At 48.5% G+C, this 18,718-nt stretch overlaps 1 protein-coding gene across 1 annotated transcript in view; it reads right to left on the bottom strand.

Moving 5' to 3' along the window:
* Positions 1–18,034, bottom strand: part of IQCA1 (IQ motif containing with AAA domain 1) — a 159,203-nt gene extending 141,169 nt beyond the window's left edge. The window contains exons 1-5 of the mRNA XM_021678956.1: positions 18,024–18,034; positions 8,770–9,094; positions 5,646–5,765; positions 2,274–2,465; positions 86–157 (exon numbers count right to left, since the gene is read on the bottom strand). Coding sequence (XP_021534631.1) covers positions 86–157; positions 2,274–2,465; positions 5,646–5,765; positions 8,770–9,094; positions 18,024–18,034 — 720 coding nt within the window. The remainder of the gene's footprint in view (positions 1–85; positions 158–2,273; positions 2,466–5,645; positions 5,766–8,769; positions 9,095–18,023) is intronic.
* Between the last annotated feature and the right edge of the window lie 684 nt (positions 18,035–18,718).

The following is an 18,718-nucleotide window of genomic DNA, read 5'->3' on the forward strand; positions in this document are numbered from 1 at the left end:
AAAAAAAAAAAAAAAAAAAAAAAAAAAAAAAAAAAAAAAAAAAAAAAGAAACCCACATGCATATCCTGTCTGCAAGAGGACTTACCATACCCAGGAATATCATCTCCTCCTCTCTCTGTTTCTCGGTTTTCTTACATTGATGGAAACCTCGCCAGACCTAAAAGCAAAGAAAGGCTTACTTGTCTAATACATTAAAAAATTAAAGAGAACACCATCCTACCCTTTCTCCCATTTCAAACGGTATAATGACTACACGGTCAAGGCTGTGCATGCATGTGCGTTGATGGAGTATTTTTTCTTCTGTGATCACAGGCAAAAATTTTAAAGAAAGAACAAATCACAGAAATGGCCTATTCGCTGTTTGAGGACCCAGCTGTGGAGCCTTGTTCCAGCGCCGCCCTTCTGGACAAGTGGCGCCTGGGGCAGTCCCGTTCACCCACGGACTGGACAGGATCCACACTCGCCCAAGATCTGGAAGCAAATCGGCTAACCACACAGCCCACTGCTGGCCCAACGACAGCCTCACCCCTGTCAGAATGGCTCTCATCCACAAGCCAAGAGACGACAGGTGTTGGAGAGGATGAGGAGGAAGGGGAGCCCTTGTGCACCAATGGGAATGCAAGCCGCCACAGCCACTGTGGAAACAGCATGGAGGGTCCTCAGAAAGTTAAAAACAGGACTACCCTATGACCGAGCAATCCCACTTCTGGATACATATCTGAAGGAAGTGATATCACTGTCTTGAAGAGATATCTACACCCTCAGGTTCATCCCAGCATTATTGACAATAGATAAGACATGGCAACAACCCGTCAGTTGATGGATGAACGGATAAAAAAAAGTGGTACATACACATAACGGAATATTATTCAGCCAAAAAAAAAAGAAGGAAATCCTGACATTTGTAACAACATGCATGAATTTTGAGAGCAGTGAGCTAAGTGAAAAAGGTCGTAGATAAAGACAACTACTATATCATCTCACTTAGATGTGGAATCTAAAATACCTCTAGAAACAGAGTAGATTCGGGATTGTCAGGGGTTGGGGGGTGAGGAAAATGGGTGAAAGTGGCCAAAAGGTACAAACTTCCAGTTTTCGGATGAATGAGTTCTGGGGGGTCTATGCACAGCATGGTGACTATAGCCAATGCCATGTTGTGTCCTTGAAAGCTGCTAAGAGAGTTGATCTAAAGTGCTCTCACTATAAAAACTGGTAATTATGTGATGCCATGGATGTTTTAATTACACTTACGGTGATAATTACTTTGCAATATATATGTCTATCTAATCATGACGTCATACATCTCAAATGTGCACAATGTTTTACGTCCATAAAGGTAGGTGGGGCCGGGAGAGAAGAAATGGCTATAAGTCTCATTAGCAAGAGTCCCCTACCTGGATGTCTTCAAGAGAAACTGCCAGAGTTCAGGAGTGTGGGGCTAGATCTAAGGGTGGTGCTTCATAGTTTTAAGAGAAAAATTGTCATTAAGATGTGGGGAAATAGAACATGGTCACGTCCAAGACTGGTACAACTCAGCTCTGAACTCAGATGCTTGTTTACAACTTCCTATCTTCACAGAAAGTTGAAAGGAAACAGTCTGTTATGGGTGCCTCCACTGCCCCCCCACTCCATCCCCATTCAGAGCCCAGCAGGGATGGGGTCCTGACTCTCTGGCTGGGGTCTGTGTCCCGGTGCCTTCCTTCCCTCCCTTCTCATTCTCATTTGTCCCACAAGCCAGCTTCCTCATTTTCCTGCAAGCAACCTTAGCCTCCATTTGGGAACAGACGGGTGCAAACCCACAGTGCTCATCTGGGGAGGAAACCTCAGGCCCACTTCTAAAGGGAACATCGATGTCCTGGTGCTTAGTGACGGTCACTGGTATTGTGAAAAGCACACACCTGCACAAGCCAGCAGGTGTGGACCCTTGCTCCCTTTCTATGGTTACGTCTGTGTGTGAATACACACTGAGGATATAAATCCTCAATGAATTTTGAGCCACATTCTTTCCAACAATTATCAATGACCTTTAAAAATATCTGAACCAAATGTCCTGCATTTTATACCTATTTATAATAAAATCTTAAAAAACACGACCAAGCTTAGTTAACGGTTTCTCCAGGGTAAGATAAAAAATCTCTCTGGGATTTAAAATCCAGCTCTATTCAAGGTAGGATTTTGGGATTTGGGGTTTCAGAGCTCACCCCTGGCCCTGGGGTGCATCTCTAGCTGTGTCAAGACACCTGTCCCCAGCAACACGAGCACCACACGCGCACCTTCTGAATCTGCAGCGCGGCGGCTCCCACGTCAGCAACTTTCTCGCCAAGTATCTTGGCTTGCTTTGCTCTGTATTCTTGGAGGAAGATTTGCTTCATGAACATCGCTCTTAGGCGACCTTGCCGTGCTCTCTCAGCGATCTGGATTAGTTTAACAGCCTCTTCTAGGGGGATACCCTTTACGGTGTATTTCTGTGAAAACTTTCAAGTTAAATCAATGTTTAAACATGTTAACTCTATCAGTTGATTCCATATACATCATGTGCTTACTTCTAACACAACCTTGCTAGGAGTTCCCAAACTGTTTAGATAAAGAGTCTGATGGTGGTTTAATACTAACCATCTCACTCATTAACTATGTGAATTTTGATAACATGCTGTGGCTCTTGCTCTGGTCCCCGATTTAAGAAACCCCATAAGTTTTCCTCTACCATTCCGAACAAAATACCAATTAGTTCCACAATATTTTAGGTTGGCAGCAAATTATACCGGGAATGCTAATAAAATGGATTCAATAAAACTCAAAATTGCTATTCATGTTTTATTAACTTAATAGTAGAAACATATAAATTAAAAGCACATCTTTAATATGAGAACTTAAAATGTAAAATACACATGAGGTAAAATGCTGACTTCAAAATCCATCCAATCCATTAGGATGATCTAGTAAATATGAGTAATGTTAAAATCATTTTAGGAGTATTCAGTTTATATGTGAAATGTCTTCTAGTACTTACAAATTTGCATTTCAAAACATCCAAATGGGATGGGTAATTTATGACTGGAGAAACACCAGGGCTCATGCGGTAAAATGCTGCCTTTGGGGACCTCAGATGGGCTAGGGGGAGGCAAAGCCAGGTGCGGGGCTGTGACATTTCCTGAGGAGGGTCAAGAGCAAGGTTGTTGGGGCATGCGGAGCCCTGCGAGAGCTCTGAGTGGGCTCAGGGGTGAGGCTCTCTGTGGTCCTTGGGGCTCGGGAGAAGCTGGGGATGTGGCCTGGCTTGGGTGGAGCCTCATGCAGGGACAGAGGCAGAAAGGAGAGGCCTTCTGAATCAGAAAACACCCACTCATGGGCTGAATCCTTGCCAAGGTCTCAGAGGGCAGCATGGCCACCTTATCAGAACATGGTGCCAGACCCTGAGGTCCCAAGTGTGGGGTGTTGCGATTCATCACCAGGGCCCTTGTTTCCCATGATGATGTCTTCTCTGTAATGGCCCCGGGGTGGGGGTGGGGGTGGGAGTCGGGGGACGGTGCCAGGAAGGAGCAGGGAAAGGAAAGGGGCATTTACTGAGACCCTACAGAAGCCAGACGCTTTTCATAGATAATCTCGGCAAATTCACAAAGCAACCCCCAAGGTGGGTATTTTTGTGACCAGTCAAGAGTTAAGACCGAGGCTGACAGAAGAAATAGAATTGACATGAGCTCCCGTGGTTAGTAAGGGGTAGAGCCAATTTGAACCAAGACTGACCCTCCTCCTCTGCTCCCCAGTGTGGTGCCCTGGTTCCCTTTGAGGGGCTCTTTCATGTCACAATTCCTCAGAGTTTGGTTTTCAGTGAGATCTCATCACCTCAAATTTTCAGTGAGTGCACATTTCCAATAATGCACTCAGCAGGTTAGAGTAGAATGAATACCATGTCGGCATTGAACCGCACAAGGTATGTACAAGAGCTTAAGCAGATAGTAGATGTCCTGCAAATATTAGTTATTATTGTATTATTATTTCCTTTAGATTCCATATTGTCATTCTGGAAATCATTATAGCCCTTATTGAAGACTTCTGAGGGTTTGAGTGGTCTACTCATTTTTGAACATTTACAGAGGGCCCAAGAGTAAATACTAAGCATTAAAGATGTAGGACTGGATGGCAATATTTGCCTCTCAAAATTCTTTTTGGGATATATATTGCATATATCTTCAAGAAATAAGCAGCTTGAGGTGAAAGTGGGGTCTCGTGAGGCACTGAAGGGCATGAGAAAGTCACACAGATGCCAAGGGCTGTTGCCCAGAGCCCGGCGTGTTGCTGACGTTGGGCCCATCAGAAGTTGGGGCTGGGATGGAGATGGACGGCTCTACCTAGTGGAGCCAGCTAGGGCTTGCTGCCGAGAGAGAAAGCTCCCTGCGGCTGACCCTGCACCAGCAAAGAGGGACAGCAGAAAGGGGAAACAGCAAAGAGGAATTTTTAGGGTTTGACCATAGTGTGTACAACGTCATCGCCCTCCTCCATTTCCCCTATAAAATCCTCTGTGAATTCTGCACTGCTTGCCAATGTTTCATGCCAGGAGATACCTTGGGGGAGCTGGGTGAAGTGCTGAGTGCTTCCTTCTGAATGATGCATGGACTGAAGGCACCAACATGTGCAAGGATGGTGATGACCCCTACTTGAAATAGCCCCGGGACGGATTTCCAGGGATGCAATGCAGAGGGAGGATCAATCAGTTAGGGGAGAGGCGAAGGAAGGAGAGACGGTCCTGAGTTAGTTGGGTCAGGTTTCTGGAAGGATGCTGCATCAAGTCGGGCTCTGATGAATGAGTACCATTTCGACAGGCTGGGCTGTAGGGAGAAGAGTGAGCCCTCTATGCAGCATGAAGCATGTCCACTGCCGAGAGGGAGCACAGAGCACCCCAAGCACTTCCTGTGGCAGGCAGACAGGGCACGTCTTGCTCCCACCCCACTGTTATTCTGGTTGCGCTTGGAATCTTCCTTGGCACCAGGACCCAGGCTGACAACACCCAACGGGGCCTGTCTGTAGGAAGCCCACACGTGCTGGTTTCCCCTGGGCACTGGGGCCGCACCTGTTTCCCGGCATAGTTACTGACAGTGCCCCTTTCACTTGGAATCGTCCCAGCTGGCATGGCCAACTGCCGCCTCCCTGCATGGGCCATGACCAGCCAGGGCCGTGAGGCACTGATGCACGGGAGGCAGCGAGGGCCACTGAAATGCACAAGCAGACTTGCCAGAAGGTGGATGTGGCAGTGCCGTGCGGAAAAGTCTGGAAGGGAAAGACTGACCAGTAGGTTAGCTTAACACTTAATTATTTCATATGAAAGCATTCCGCTTCTGACTTTAGGTTAGGGGTCTGAGACGAAAAATCAAACCGAGCTGATAAATCTGTTCAGTCTCAGTCTCAGAGATACTGACTTAACCAACAAAGCATTATGTTTTGATCTCTATTTCTAAGTTCTTGAAAAATAATGGTCATGAATCATCAAAAATACGTCCCCAAGGTAAGCAACTTTTTACATACACCGAATAGCACGAGGGGCGGGTGCTGCTTTCTTCCCACTGGAAATAATCTGTCTCTCACACAATCAGGAGCCACGGAAAAAGGTTTTATAGATTATGGAATGATGTTTATTAAAATAATATACGAACCTTTTCAGGTATATCTAGTCCAGTGTCGGCCAATATCTGAGCAAGGATTTTCTCTCTTCCTTTGATGACTTCCAGCTTCTCCTTCAAAAAATACTTGGGAATGGGAATATCTAATTGTTGCTAGAGAAGAGAAAGAATGAGCCAAAGGGCACAATTTTGCCACAATTGGTCAAAACTGCCACTTTTGTCACAATTCCAGGACTCAAATCCATCTAAGCTATGCAGTAAGGACTGCACATCAAAGAGACGTGCTTTACCTCCCATCCTGATTTAAGAGGTGATGAGGTCGGTGGCGTGAAGAGAATTCATTACCGTTGAGGAGACACAAAGTCACAAGAAAAAACCATCACCACGGCCCTCGTTTTAATCATTACAGTAAAACTTGAGAACCCACATCAGTTAATCCTCAATTAACTAATGATAACTTAATGAAGGTCTTTAAAGAAACATAATATCATCTCAGCCTACCTAAAATAATAATGCAGACTAAGATAGCAAAGCATGGTGATGTAGAGATCTTTGAATTCAATCTCGTAAGTTATCATCAGTATCATTACTTGCATGTAAATGATCACATTTTCCCCCTAATAATTTGTTCTTATTTTTACCTAAATTACCCCAAATTACAAAAATTATTGGTAAAGTTCATTTGCTTTATTAGGAAACTTGTTTTTTATGCAATAAATATCAACTTCTGTTTTTTCATTTATGCATATTACCAAGTATTTCAGTTAGTGGAGGTCACACGAAGGTTTACCAGCCCAAGTTCAACAATCAGGAGTGTAGAAGTGTTATTTGGGTGTATGGGATGGGCCCTTGGGCACCCCCATTGAGAAACACTGTCCTAGACTCTCAGACACTCCTGGTTGCCTCTGGTAGACCAGTTGGCCTGGCAAAGCTAAGGTTCTGGTCCTCAGGGTCAGCTCCCCTTCTTCCCATTCTGGCGTGACTCCCCACACCCTCTCCCCCATCCAGGGGATTTTGAACAGGCCTTCCCTTAAAGAAGCATTATCATGTAAAGGGGTGTCTTTTTTAGGACTTGGTGAGACGATATCAGTACCAGGTGGCAACTGTTTTTGAAAACCAAATTTTCTTAGACTAACGGATTTCCATCCTCTACAGGGTGGACTCAAGGACACTTCTTATGGCAGAGAAACTCCCTCTCTCCCTGACACGTTTCTCTACATCAGGGACCTATTAGGAAGGCTCCTTACATGGCAGGCTGCAGAAACACTCTTCCGGTTAGTTTAGCCGTAGGGGACACTGATGGATGGACTTAAGACTTCGTGGACCTAGGGCAGGAACACAGTGGAGAGTTCCTCATCAGCAGGGATGTGTCCAGGGATGAAGATGCTTTCAGGACCCTGCCATTTACTTCTGCTCCTCTTGGTGAGTCTGTTTTGTTCTCTCTCTCTCTCTCGTTCTCTCCCTCCTTCACTCTCAAGAGCAGCTTTCTTCGTTCTTCTGAGCATCTCAGAACAAAGGCTCCAACTACTCACAAATTTGGGAGCCCGAAGTTCAGACTCCGAGACAGGAACTGGTGTCTCTGTCTCAGTTTCAGAATCTCTGAGGGAAGGATTGCCTGGTGCAGCCACCAGTACCCATCCCCGAACTGACCAGCTGTGGTCGGACTGTGGGTCATATTGTACGGAGAGCTGTGTGCTGTGCAGGTGGCAGCCACGGAGGCCCTGACAGGGGTGCAGAATGAGCCACGTAGGAGCTCCCAGAGATGGCACACATGTGTCTCCCTGGCCCGGCACTGCTCCGGGGTCCATGCTGCTGCTGTTGGACGTGCCCCAGGGTCATCACGTGGCTCACCGTGCACCCTTCGGAAATGGTGGAAAACACAGTTGAGAGTCTCCCACCAGGAAAGGTTCCTGGACAATGTCCCTCATTCCTCACCCCTTTCAGTGCTCATGGCCTTTGAGAAGATGAACCAGGTGACCCAGAAAATCTGAAGGAGCCCACCACATAAATTTCATAAATTTCTTATTCTTCAGCTTTGAGAATATTATTTAATAGTCTTGGCATTAAATTAACACATTTTATATTGCTTTATTAATTCAATTTAGGGATATGACTTAATGATTTGATTTCATGTTTATCCTCAGGTGTTCCTGATAGACTCACGTGGGTGAGTAAAGTACACCTAATCAAAAAAATCTGGTGCTTTAATCCACACTCTTATAAACGAATGCAATAAACACAAAAGTTTTGGAGTGATCTTCACGTTCTAATCATTTTAGTTATTCCTTAGAGTCCATTCTAACGAAGTGCAGTAATAATGTTAGGAAAGTCTATTCCAGAAAGAAACATAAACTTGATAGAATCCCAAATATTTTCAAAAGGAAGAGGCATTAAACACCAGGTAGAAAATTGAACACTGTCTCCTTTTAATTTTATTTTCGGGAAATGTTCCTTTCAAAATGAAGAGTGAGCTCCCAGGACCGTGACACTGAAGTGAGCTGTCTGTCCACTGGCGTTGGCAGACTCGGCCAGACAGTGCGTCAGAAGAGACCCTGGGTGTTTGGCAGTGAAGGTTGGGAGGGCAGCAGTGGGGCAGAATGCTCACAGCTCCAGGGCATCAGAGAGGGAGGATGCCCTTCCTTCTTGTCTGAGGCTCAAAGGCCTATTGCCAAAAATCCCCGAGTCACCAAAGACCCAAGCAGAGGAGGAGACACATCCATCTGGGAAGAAAGAACTGGTAACCAATAGGCTGCTCATCCTGAAGAAGATGATGGGAAGCAGAGGCCAGAGGGAGACCTCCTTTGGAAACAGAAGTAGGGGCGCTTCGACTGGAAATCGGGAGGGTTTGTGTCCCAGGATATTTACGAAGAGATGGCCTACTCCAGCCAACAGATCTGGGCAGACACCATGGTGACAAGGAAGAAAACAACTTCAGTGTCTGATGGACCCAAGGGCTGTGTGAAGATCTGTCTGTGCCCAAAACTACAGGGACCCAATCCTTGTCCAGGGGGGTATGGCCCAGCTGAAGGGCAACACTTCAACTTTTCATACAACAACCAGCAAAGATGTCTAGAAAGTCTGTAGAAAATTGGTTAGAGACCTACATAGCTTATTTAAAATAACAAGAAATGGATAAGAGAAAAAGCTGAGTACTTACAGGAGCCAACTTTAGATCCTGTAGGATGTCATCAAAATAATGAAACTCCGTTAATTCCAATTCCACCATTTCATTCTTCAGTTCCAGGACGCGACCCATCACTCCATCCAATATTTTTCGGATCAATATTCGCTTCTGCGGGTGGACAATCTGGTCATAGACATCCTCCAGGTTTCTGAAGATCTGCACGTATTTTATGTAGAAGGTGGCCAACATTTGGAAGATGAAAACTTGATTGCTTTGTGATTCCATCATGTTCTGAGACTCTTTATCAAGCAAAGAATTGAGGGCTTCTTGGGTCTGATGCCACATTTTATTATACATTCTGGGGAAAGACAGAGAATAAGTGAAAATTCCTTTGTGAGCCATACAAAATGGGCATCTGGAATAACAAATGGTGACACAGCATCAAATGTGAACCAGGAGCACGGTGTATAGTTCCCTTTAGACCATTTATGTCTTCTTCTGAGGTGCATGTGATTTTCGGACATGACTGCTGCTATCATTATCACCTACGTAGCTTAAAAATCCTTTCACCTCAGTGATGAGAGTGATACCTCACCGTACCTGTAAAACCAGCATGATTACACCCATTTCAGAGATGAAGAAGCTGTGAGCCAGAGTTTTCCACTGACTTGTCCATACACACAGCTGGTGGGCTATGAGTTGGAACAACCACGTTGGAAAGTAATTCTGCACCACCTTGTAAAGTCAAACACGGGCAGACCCTATGAATGAACAATCATTCCCCAGAGAAACTCTTGTACATCTGTATCACAATGAACATAAAAGTGTTTCCTTATAATAGCCCGAACAAGGAGATAACCAATTGTACATGAATAAGAGAACGAATAAATAAACTGCAGTGTATTCCCAGCGGACTAGTCCCTGCAGTGGAGAGTGAATGACTTATAGCTCTAAGCAATAACTGTGAACCTGAGAACCATAATGTGGGATGTAAGAAGCAAGGCATGGCTGGTGTGGGAGGCTGGCCCCTAGGTCCGTGGAGCAGACAGGGAGCTAGAGGGCAGAGGAGAGTGAGATGCAGGTCTGTCCTCTCCCACTGCCTCCCTGGTGGCTCAGCACACGGTTGGGAGCCTCCTTCTACCAAAGGCTCAGGGTGGTAGCCGCTCTGCATTGCTCGCCCCGTGACCCTTGTCGGTTCCTTGAGCCTCTGTCTCCATCTCTTCTGCCAGTCCCTTTTTTAACCATCCTGCTGAGGGTGCCATCTTTTTCCTGCCTGGACTCTGACCAACACATCCAAGGAGAATTTTGGTTGACATTTTGGGTGACTTTGGCTCTCTTTATGTCCCAGAATCAGATGAAAGGCTAATGGAAAGATCAGTGTGTCTGGGAAGAGGCTTATTAACTCTCCCGGGGGTGAGAGGGTGGGCAGGATGCTGGCCCTTTCCCTGGGATGAGGGGGAAACCCACAACCCATTATTAGGTCTTTCTTGTGCTGGCCGGGGGGGCTCAATCTCTGCCTGAATGGAGCCAGTGGGTCAAGGGGAGTGAGGGCTCTCCCTTCCTCTTCGCCATCAGCCTGGCCTCCCAACCCCATTCTCACCTGTGTGTGGCACCCCCAGGTCCAGGCTGCCTGCACGAGCCTCTTCTGTCAGCATGGGGGCGGCTGGGCACCTGCTCTCTGGGGTCAAAATGCCCCTTAGGCAGACCTACCACCTTTAGCCCCACCTCAGAAGGACCAGACCTTGCCTCCTCTCTTGCCAGGGTTCTGCCAGAAGGTGGGCTTTTCTTCCCTCCCCCTCTGCTGGCGCTCAGGTCCCATGTGCCTGCCTCTTCCCCCCTCATCTCATCTGCATTCCCTCCTTCTATGTTCTTGTGATAGCTCCTGGCAAATGCTCTAACGTTCCCTTGGCCCTCGTGTGTTTATAGCCTTTGACATCCCCTATTGCCATTTTGGAGGTGATTCAGGAAGAGCAGGAAATAAAATTGCTCATAAAATCCACCTTGTTTTACTGGGAATCCCTCATCGACCTTCCCAAGGTCATTAGCAGGCATCCCCTCTTGGTGCTCGGCTCTGGTCCCACTACCTGCCCTTCCTCACTCATTCTCCACACTTCCCTCTGAGAAATTGCCAGCATCACTTCCTGGAATTGACTGCACGCTGTGACCTGTGCTAGGTGTGACCCTGGCCACGCTCCATGAACAAGGCTCCTGTTACTCCCGCTGAGGTGGGAGGAGGTGGCCTGCTCCTCAGAGGTGAGGTCAGTGTCTGAGCCCCGTCTTGGGCTTGGAACCGTTATTCTACACTGTACTGCTGCCTCTACCTTGACCAAAAATAAAAGAAAAGAACCACCACTATCACCAGAAAATACATAATCATAACTCTTGCCAAGATCATGGGTGAGAAATTTAATCTCAATATTCTAATGTCCCTTCACCTGGTTGCAAATGAGATTGAATATCCACCTGCATATGGGTTGTTTGCAAGTTCTCTTCCTCAGATCGTTTATCCATTTGTTTTGCTTGTTTTTACACTGGATTGTTTGTCTATTAGTTTATGGGGGTTCTTTATATATACTGAGTGCCTATGAGTTCCTTAGCTTGCCTTCCAGCTGAGAAGCTGGTGTCTTACTACAACCCAGGGCAGGCTGTAGGCACGTGCCCTCCACCTCCGTCCTGCTGGGAAGGGCGATCCCACCCGGTTTCATGCGGGTCCAGCTGCAGTCCTCTAGGCTGGTTTGGAGCCAGGCCTCGCTGGGGCAGCAATCCCAGAGCACAGCGCCCGTCCCTGTGCCAGGGCCTGGCCACGCCTCCTGCTTGCGTCTGCTCGCTGCTGTGCACTCCCACGCTGCTCCTGGTGCAGAGAGTTTCAACTTGCATTAAAAAAATTCCAATTCTTTGGGTTTTCAATTTAAGATATTTTCATTTTATTTTAAAATGTACTCTTCCAGTATTCAGTATAATAAATACATATTAGTATGTTACCAAGTAATACAAACTTAAAAGAACAATTAAAAACTTTTTTTAAGATTTATTCATTTATTTCAGAGAGAGAGGGAGATTTATTTATTTCAGAGAGTGTGTGTGTGCCAGCAGGGGGAGGGGCAGTGGGAGACAGAGACAAGCAGACTCCCCACTGACTGAGTTCAGAGCCCCACGCGGGGCTCCATCCCAGGACCCTGAGATCATGACCTGAGCCAAAATCCAGAGTCGGATGCGTAACCTACTGAGCCACCCAGGTGCCCCTAAAAATAAAATGTTTAAATAAAACATTAAAAAACCATTTTTTTTAAATCTCTTATTTTTATGTTCCTGGAACAGAGATGAGAGACTTTCATCTCCTTGGCCAAAAGTCAGAAGTTCTCTTGGTGGGTGAAGAGCCTTTCAGGTTCAGATGAGGATGATGAGGATGAGGATGAGGATGGAAGCAGCTCAAAAGTACATAGTGCTGGTCACCGTCCTAAGCGCTTTACAGGTATCAGCTCTCATAAACCTAACAGCCCTCTCAAGCAGGTGCTACCATCCCCGCAGTTCACAGAGGAGCAAACAGAGGCACAGCAGAGCTGACCCGCCTCCAGGCAGTCTGGCTCCAGGGCTCACAGTCTGAGCCCCTTTGCGGCCCCCATTCTTCAGGGTGAAAGCAAATGAGGGTGACGAATCAGGTGGCGTAGCTGTGATGGGCCACGATTTGCAGTTGAATATACACCTCTCCCCACAGTCCTCCACTGAGTGTGGATGCTGAATACTGCCTTGGGCACGCCTCCCGGCGGGTGCGAGTGTCAGATGTCTCCAAACTTGGACATACTTAAAAAATATCGCTAATGAAAGAACATCCTGCCAGACGGCCTTGTGAAGAGAGAACGTTTACAGGGGGCAGTTAGATTCTGTTTAGCACAGGACTTGCCAGTCCTTGCAGAAGAAATGACTATTTATTAGAAACGACCCCATCCCAGAACAGTAACGGCAACACCTTCCGGGCCCAACGGGTCCCAGCATCAGGTGGCGCACGTATGGTGGCGATTCTGCCTTCTGCGCCTTAAAAAACCAGGCAAACAGGAGGGGGGAGGGGAAGACAGAAACAAACGGGACAATGAACGCTGGCTTATCAAGCATCTGCCCCGGGGGAGGTGAAGCTGGGAAGGGTGCCCAGAAGCTGAGCCTGTTCCTAGTTCACCAAAGCCCAGACTCCGAGCATCTGAGGGGGGCGGCACACTCAGGCCTCCCCTGACCTGACGGGTGACACCAGCTGTCCAACCAATGTTCACATAAAACAGAAAGCCATGTGGTTTGTTTTGTGGCCTAAACCTGTCAGGACAGCATTACAGAAGAAAATTACAGGCTAATTTTGTTTAGAACTCGGATCTGAAATCCCACTTAGCAAACAGGACTCAGCCCCAGATCAAAAGAGTGGTTCCCTCTGACCGGGGAGGGGTCATCCCAGGAATCTGCGAGAGTTCAGCATAAAGACTAGCTGAGCTAAATACAGCAACAGAATGGTACACACTGAAGATTATTTCCACAGATGACAAGAAAATGCTCAATAAATTTAATTTATGGCATATGCCTGATTAAGAATACCGCCCGCATACTCCAAAGAACAGATGCTATCAGCCCTTCAAAACACTGAACACCGGAGACCAAAAATATTTTCAGGAGACACACTAGAAATCTAAAAGACAGGAGTGAAAGAACATCAAGCAGACAGAAAAGGGATTCACACAAAAGATTTAAGAAACTGCTTGTAAATGACACAGTGGCAAAATCCAAGGAAATCGGTAACAAAATATAAGAAGTCAACTATGCAGCAAAGTTGCAAGACATCAATAAAAGCCACAAACACTGAACACAGAGAAAAATACGAAAAATGAAACCCCTCTCCCACTACTGATTAAACATCTAAGAATGAATATGGTGGGAGCCACACAAGATGTAACTGAAGAAAATTCTAGAGTGCTAGCTGCGGAGGATCAGAACAGGCAGAAGGCTGGAGAGACAAGATAAAAAGAAAGCAGACTCGGGCGCCTGGGTGGCTCAGTTGGTTAAGCAACTGCCTTCGGCTGAGGTCATGATCCTGGAGTCCCTGGATCGAGTCCCGCATCGGGCTCCCTGCTCGGCAGGGCGTCTGCTTCTCCCTCTGACCCTCCCGACCCTCCCCCCTCTCATGCTCTCTCTCTCTCAAATAAATAAATAAAATCTTAAAAAAAAAAAAAAAAAGAAAGCAGACTCTTTTTAAAAAAAATTTTTTTTTTTTAAGGTTTTTATTTATTTGACAGAGAGAGAGAGAGCACAAGTAGGCAGAGTGGCAGTCAGAGGGAGAGAGAGAAGCAGGCTTCCCACTGAGCAGGGAGCCCGACGTGGGGCTCAATCCCAGGACCCTGGGATCATGACCTGAGCTGAAGGCAGCTGCTTAACTAACTAAGCCACCCAGGCGCCCCAAGAAAGCAGAGTCTTGAGACTGACAGGCAGATTTAACATTACCGAGAATCTGGGAATGATATACTGGAGTCTGTATAAATAAATCTAGTCATAATTTCTAAATGTGGGGCTGGGGTCAGTAATGAAAAGTAAGGGGCATTTATCAGACTTCAAAGCACTGAACATGCCAGTAAGCACCAAGGTTGTGCAAGACCCCACGGAGGCTGCCTTGTGGGGTGCAGGTGGGGTGACCTGAATCCCACAAAGACCCACGCCCATCGTGATCAAGGGATGTTGTGTAGAGGGTGCTTCCACCAGGGGCAACCACACCCACATTGGTGGACGGAACGCACCCAGAATTTAGGAATGCCTGGACTCTGCTTTGGGACAGACCCAGCCCGGGGAAGACTTGCTGCCCTAGCTCAGTGCACTCACTGGCGTCTGCCCAGGGTCAAAGAGGCAGGAACCCCTCCAGGGCCATGGCTGAGCTGACCCCTCACTGGAACTCTGGGCTGAGGATTCTCCTGGTAGCTTGAGCTTTCCAAGTCCTGCCTTTGGGCGGCAGCCTCTTCCTTCCTCACCTGCTGCTTTTCTGGAGCGACCAGGCACGGGTCACTGGGTGATGGGAAATATCAGGCAGCCATGTGAGCCAGCCCACCCCGCATCATCACCCTTTCCTCTGGACACTGACCTCGGCGTCCTTGCCTTCCAGGTTCCCTGCTGTCCTGACTCTCCTCCTTGTGCGCCTACTGGCCACAACCTCACCGGCCTCTGCACTGCCAGGGCCTGGCCACTGTGACTCAGCCTGGCCAGCCTGGGGAGCCCGCACTGCCCCTGCATGCAGTCCCCGCCCGGTTTGAGCCCCGCCCCGCCTCGCTGCCCCTCCGTCCCTGCATTCTTCTGCTGAGCCAGTGCCCGGGAACATTACGTGAGACCTGGGATGTCGCAGGACAAATTTTTTTTTTATTTTTTTATTTTTTTAAAGATTTTATTTATTTATTTGAGAGAGAGAGAATGAGAGACAGAGAGCATGAGAGGGAGGAGGGTCAGAGGGAGAAGCAGACTCCCCGTCGAGCAGGGAGCCCCATGCGGGACTCGATCCCGGGACTCCAGGATCATGACCTGAGCCGAAGGCAGTCGCTTAACCAACTGAGCCACCCAGGCGCCCGCAAATTTTTTTTTTTTAAATAAGAACATCATTGAGATATAATTCACGTTCCATAATCTTATCCTTTAAACCCACCAATCAGTGGGTTTTAGTATATTCACCACCACCACCTCTATCTAACTCGAGAACATTTTCATCTCCCCAAGAGGAGCCCCTGTCCCCCCTCCTCCCAGCCCCTGGCCACCATTAATCTAATTTCTGTATCCGTCTGCCTACTGTGGGCATCTCACATAAATGGGCCCACACAGTAGGTGGCCCTTGTGGTCTGGCTCCTTTCCCTCAGCACAATGTTTCCAAAGTGCACACGTGCGGAGGCATGCATCAGGACCTCGCTTCTTCTTGCTGCCAAATATGGTCCAGGCACTCATACACCCCAGTCTCTGGCCCGCGCTGCAGCTGATGGGCATGGGGAGACCTCATGCTGTCTCCTGAGGTAGTGGGTCTCAGACTTGCCACAGCCTCCTTGTGCCTTCACTTCCTCAAGTGGCAAATCTGGATAACGACACCTCTCTGGACACCCCAAGGGATTACTGTGGGATGGGATAACAGCTGTGAAAGTGTTCGTGAAATTTTAAATGCACCTTGTAAAGAGAAGGTGGTATTTTATCCATGAGACTACTTAGAATTTTTTTTTTTTTAAGCACATGATTGGTTTCAGACTTGAGCATATGACCAAGAAATGTTGCAGGTTTTGAAGTCAGGAGGATTGTGGGTAGAGAAGACGGAATATGACAGTTGAAAACGGCCAGACTGTTATTTCTATAGCTTGGCAGATTTTCTGTAGCCAGGTGGGTGGGGGAAGGGAAGACTGGACTATTCAGACATACCACGTGCTTCGACGAAAAATCTAAATCCTGCAAAATGAGAATTCTTCCCAAGATATTTTATATAGGATAAATCTTCAAATTCTTCCAATACTATGTAGCTGTTTGTCCTCTTTCCAGAAGATTCCCTTGGCCTTCTTGCTTCGGGGAGGCCCGCTGTCCTTCCCTGCAGCCCTCACAAGAGAGGCTCCCTTTCCGCCAGACTCCTCCAACCGCTGTCGGGGCGTGGGGTCAACGTCCTTGCTCCTCACCGCCACTTCCAGATCATTCTCCCTGCCCCATCCCCTAGCTTTGCACCTCATTTCATCAGGTGGCATCACCACTGCCCCTCACTGTCCCCATCGTCTACTCCCTACACCATCTTTCCAGGACCCCACAAGGTGTCTACCGAAGAATAGCATTTACCGACAGACTCTACCCTCCTCAATTCCCTCAAAGCCAAGACCTCAAGCCACCTGCTGGAGCTCATGTTCCCACTAGCAACATCACCCCACTACTCCCTCGTCCTCCTCACCATCCCCTTTCCTTTAGCAAAGAAACATGCCATTGCTTCCTATCTTCAAAAAAATCTGTCTCCTGGCCCCATTTCCCTGCACCAGCTATAGCAAAACTTTAAAAGGTTGGCCATGCTCACTGTCTCTCCTCCTGTTCCCTCCCACTCTCAGCAACCTTCCTACTCCATCCCCCACGAGGGTCAAGGGCACCGGCGGACCCCGCCTTGCTAAATGGATGGCCCACTTCGGTTCTCTTCTGACTTGTCTCAGCAGTGTTTGAGTCTGTCACTCCCTCCTCCCAGAAACATTGCTTCCTGTTCACCTGGCTTCCAGAACACCCCCATTTTGCTTCCTCCTCACAGATCACACCTTTGATCCCTTTGCTGGTCTCTGTTCCCCAGTCTCTTACCACCTGATGACCCCTTCTCTCTGTCTACACTCATGCAGTGTCAGTAAAGTCCATCTACATACCAACACCTGTCGAGTTTATATTTCATACACAGACCTCTCTCCTGAACTCAAGGCTCGAATATTCAACTGCCTACTTGATCTCCAATAGGCCCTTCAAACTCAGCATGCCCCAAACTGAGCTCCCTATCTTCCCCACCTGCAGCATCTCAGCAAGCCCTTGATCTCTCTGCTCTCATTTCCTCACCTACCAATAGGGTTAGTAAGAGCGTGCCTGCAGGCTGGGATGGCACCGCCTGCTTGCTCGGTATGAACCACTTAGCCTCTCTGTGCCCGATTCCTCAGCTGTAAGATGGGAATAACAATATTAACAGGTCCTGCATTATGGGGTGTTGTGAAGATCACACGCGCTGCCGTATTTCACACACTCAGCACGGCGCCCGCAGAATCAGCACCATAACACGTCCTAAATGGTCCTGGTGAAGACCAAACGAAACAAGTGCTGGGCGAACAGCGCAGCGCTAGGCAAACACTTTCCGGTGCGCCCACCGCCCCACTGCGGTTCCTTGTGAAAAGCAGAGAGGTGCCATAAAGCTTCCTCAAGCTCCTTCCTTAATGCGGGACCTGGGTGTTTCCACAAAGCAATCCACGTATAACTGAGAAAGACGAACAAAAAAAGCAGGCGATGTGCCGAATGTCCTGAAGGTGCTGCTGTTTCGATAAGACAGCAGCAAGGGCATAAGCCACGGGCTCACGGGGGCTCATCTCCACGGGGGGAGAGGCAGTGCGACCGGGAGGAGGGAGACCTAGGCGCATGCCATTCCTTGTCCACAAGAACCTGATACTCTATCCTGGGCCTGCCTTCATTTGCTAAAATGAAGGAGCGGAGGGGAGAGAAGAAAAAGGAAAAGCAGCAGAGCAAGCCCTCTTTCCGTCCGGAGACGCCCACCCGGGTCTATAAGCCCGCAGCCCATCACTTACGCGTTCGACATGGCTGGCTACTTTCTCTCTTTCCCTCGCCCGCCTGGAAGCTCTTCCGTCTCGCTCCGAAGGGCGGCCGGCTGCAGGCTTCGCAACACCACTGGGGGCGTCCACGGAGAGGTCCTTCAGGAGGAGGGGGACGGCGATCGGGGCTATCCTCTCGCTTTGGGCAGGAAAAGGCGATAGCGCGCAGGCACAGATAGGTGAACTCGAACGTTCCCTTGGCCACCGGAGGCTCGGGAACCTTACAGTAGCCACTCAGCGGGACGCGAGGCGGAACCTAGCAACCGAGACGCTACGCCTGCGCAGTGCTGGATTACCCCCGGCGGGGCGCGCCCCCGGCCGGGGGGGCCCCCCCCCCCCCCCCCCCCCGAGCTCCACGCGCCTGCGCGGCTGCCTGGTTTCCGTGGCAACCGCGTCCTGGCGCGGCGGGATGCTGGTTGGCGGAAGGGAGCTGCCGCCTGCTTGGGACCAGGGTGAGGGGCTGACCTCCCGGCGGACCCACCAGCCCAGGTCCCTTCCGCTGGCTCGTCGTCCTCCACACCGTCTTCCTTCTTCCCTGTTTGCCCCCTTTTGGACAAGGGCCTTGATTATAGCCTCAGTCTTCCCATCTGTAAAATGGGATAACAGTCATTCATTTGTTCAGAACTTGACTGGGCTTCTCCTCCGGGCCAAGCGCAGACTTGGGTTCTGGG

This window comes from Neomonachus schauinslandi, chromosome 3 (genome assembly GCF_002201575.2).
Source record: "Neomonachus schauinslandi chromosome 3, ASM220157v2, whole genome shotgun sequence".
Lineage (NCBI taxonomy): Eukaryota > Metazoa > Chordata > Mammalia > Carnivora > Phocidae > Neomonachus > Neomonachus schauinslandi.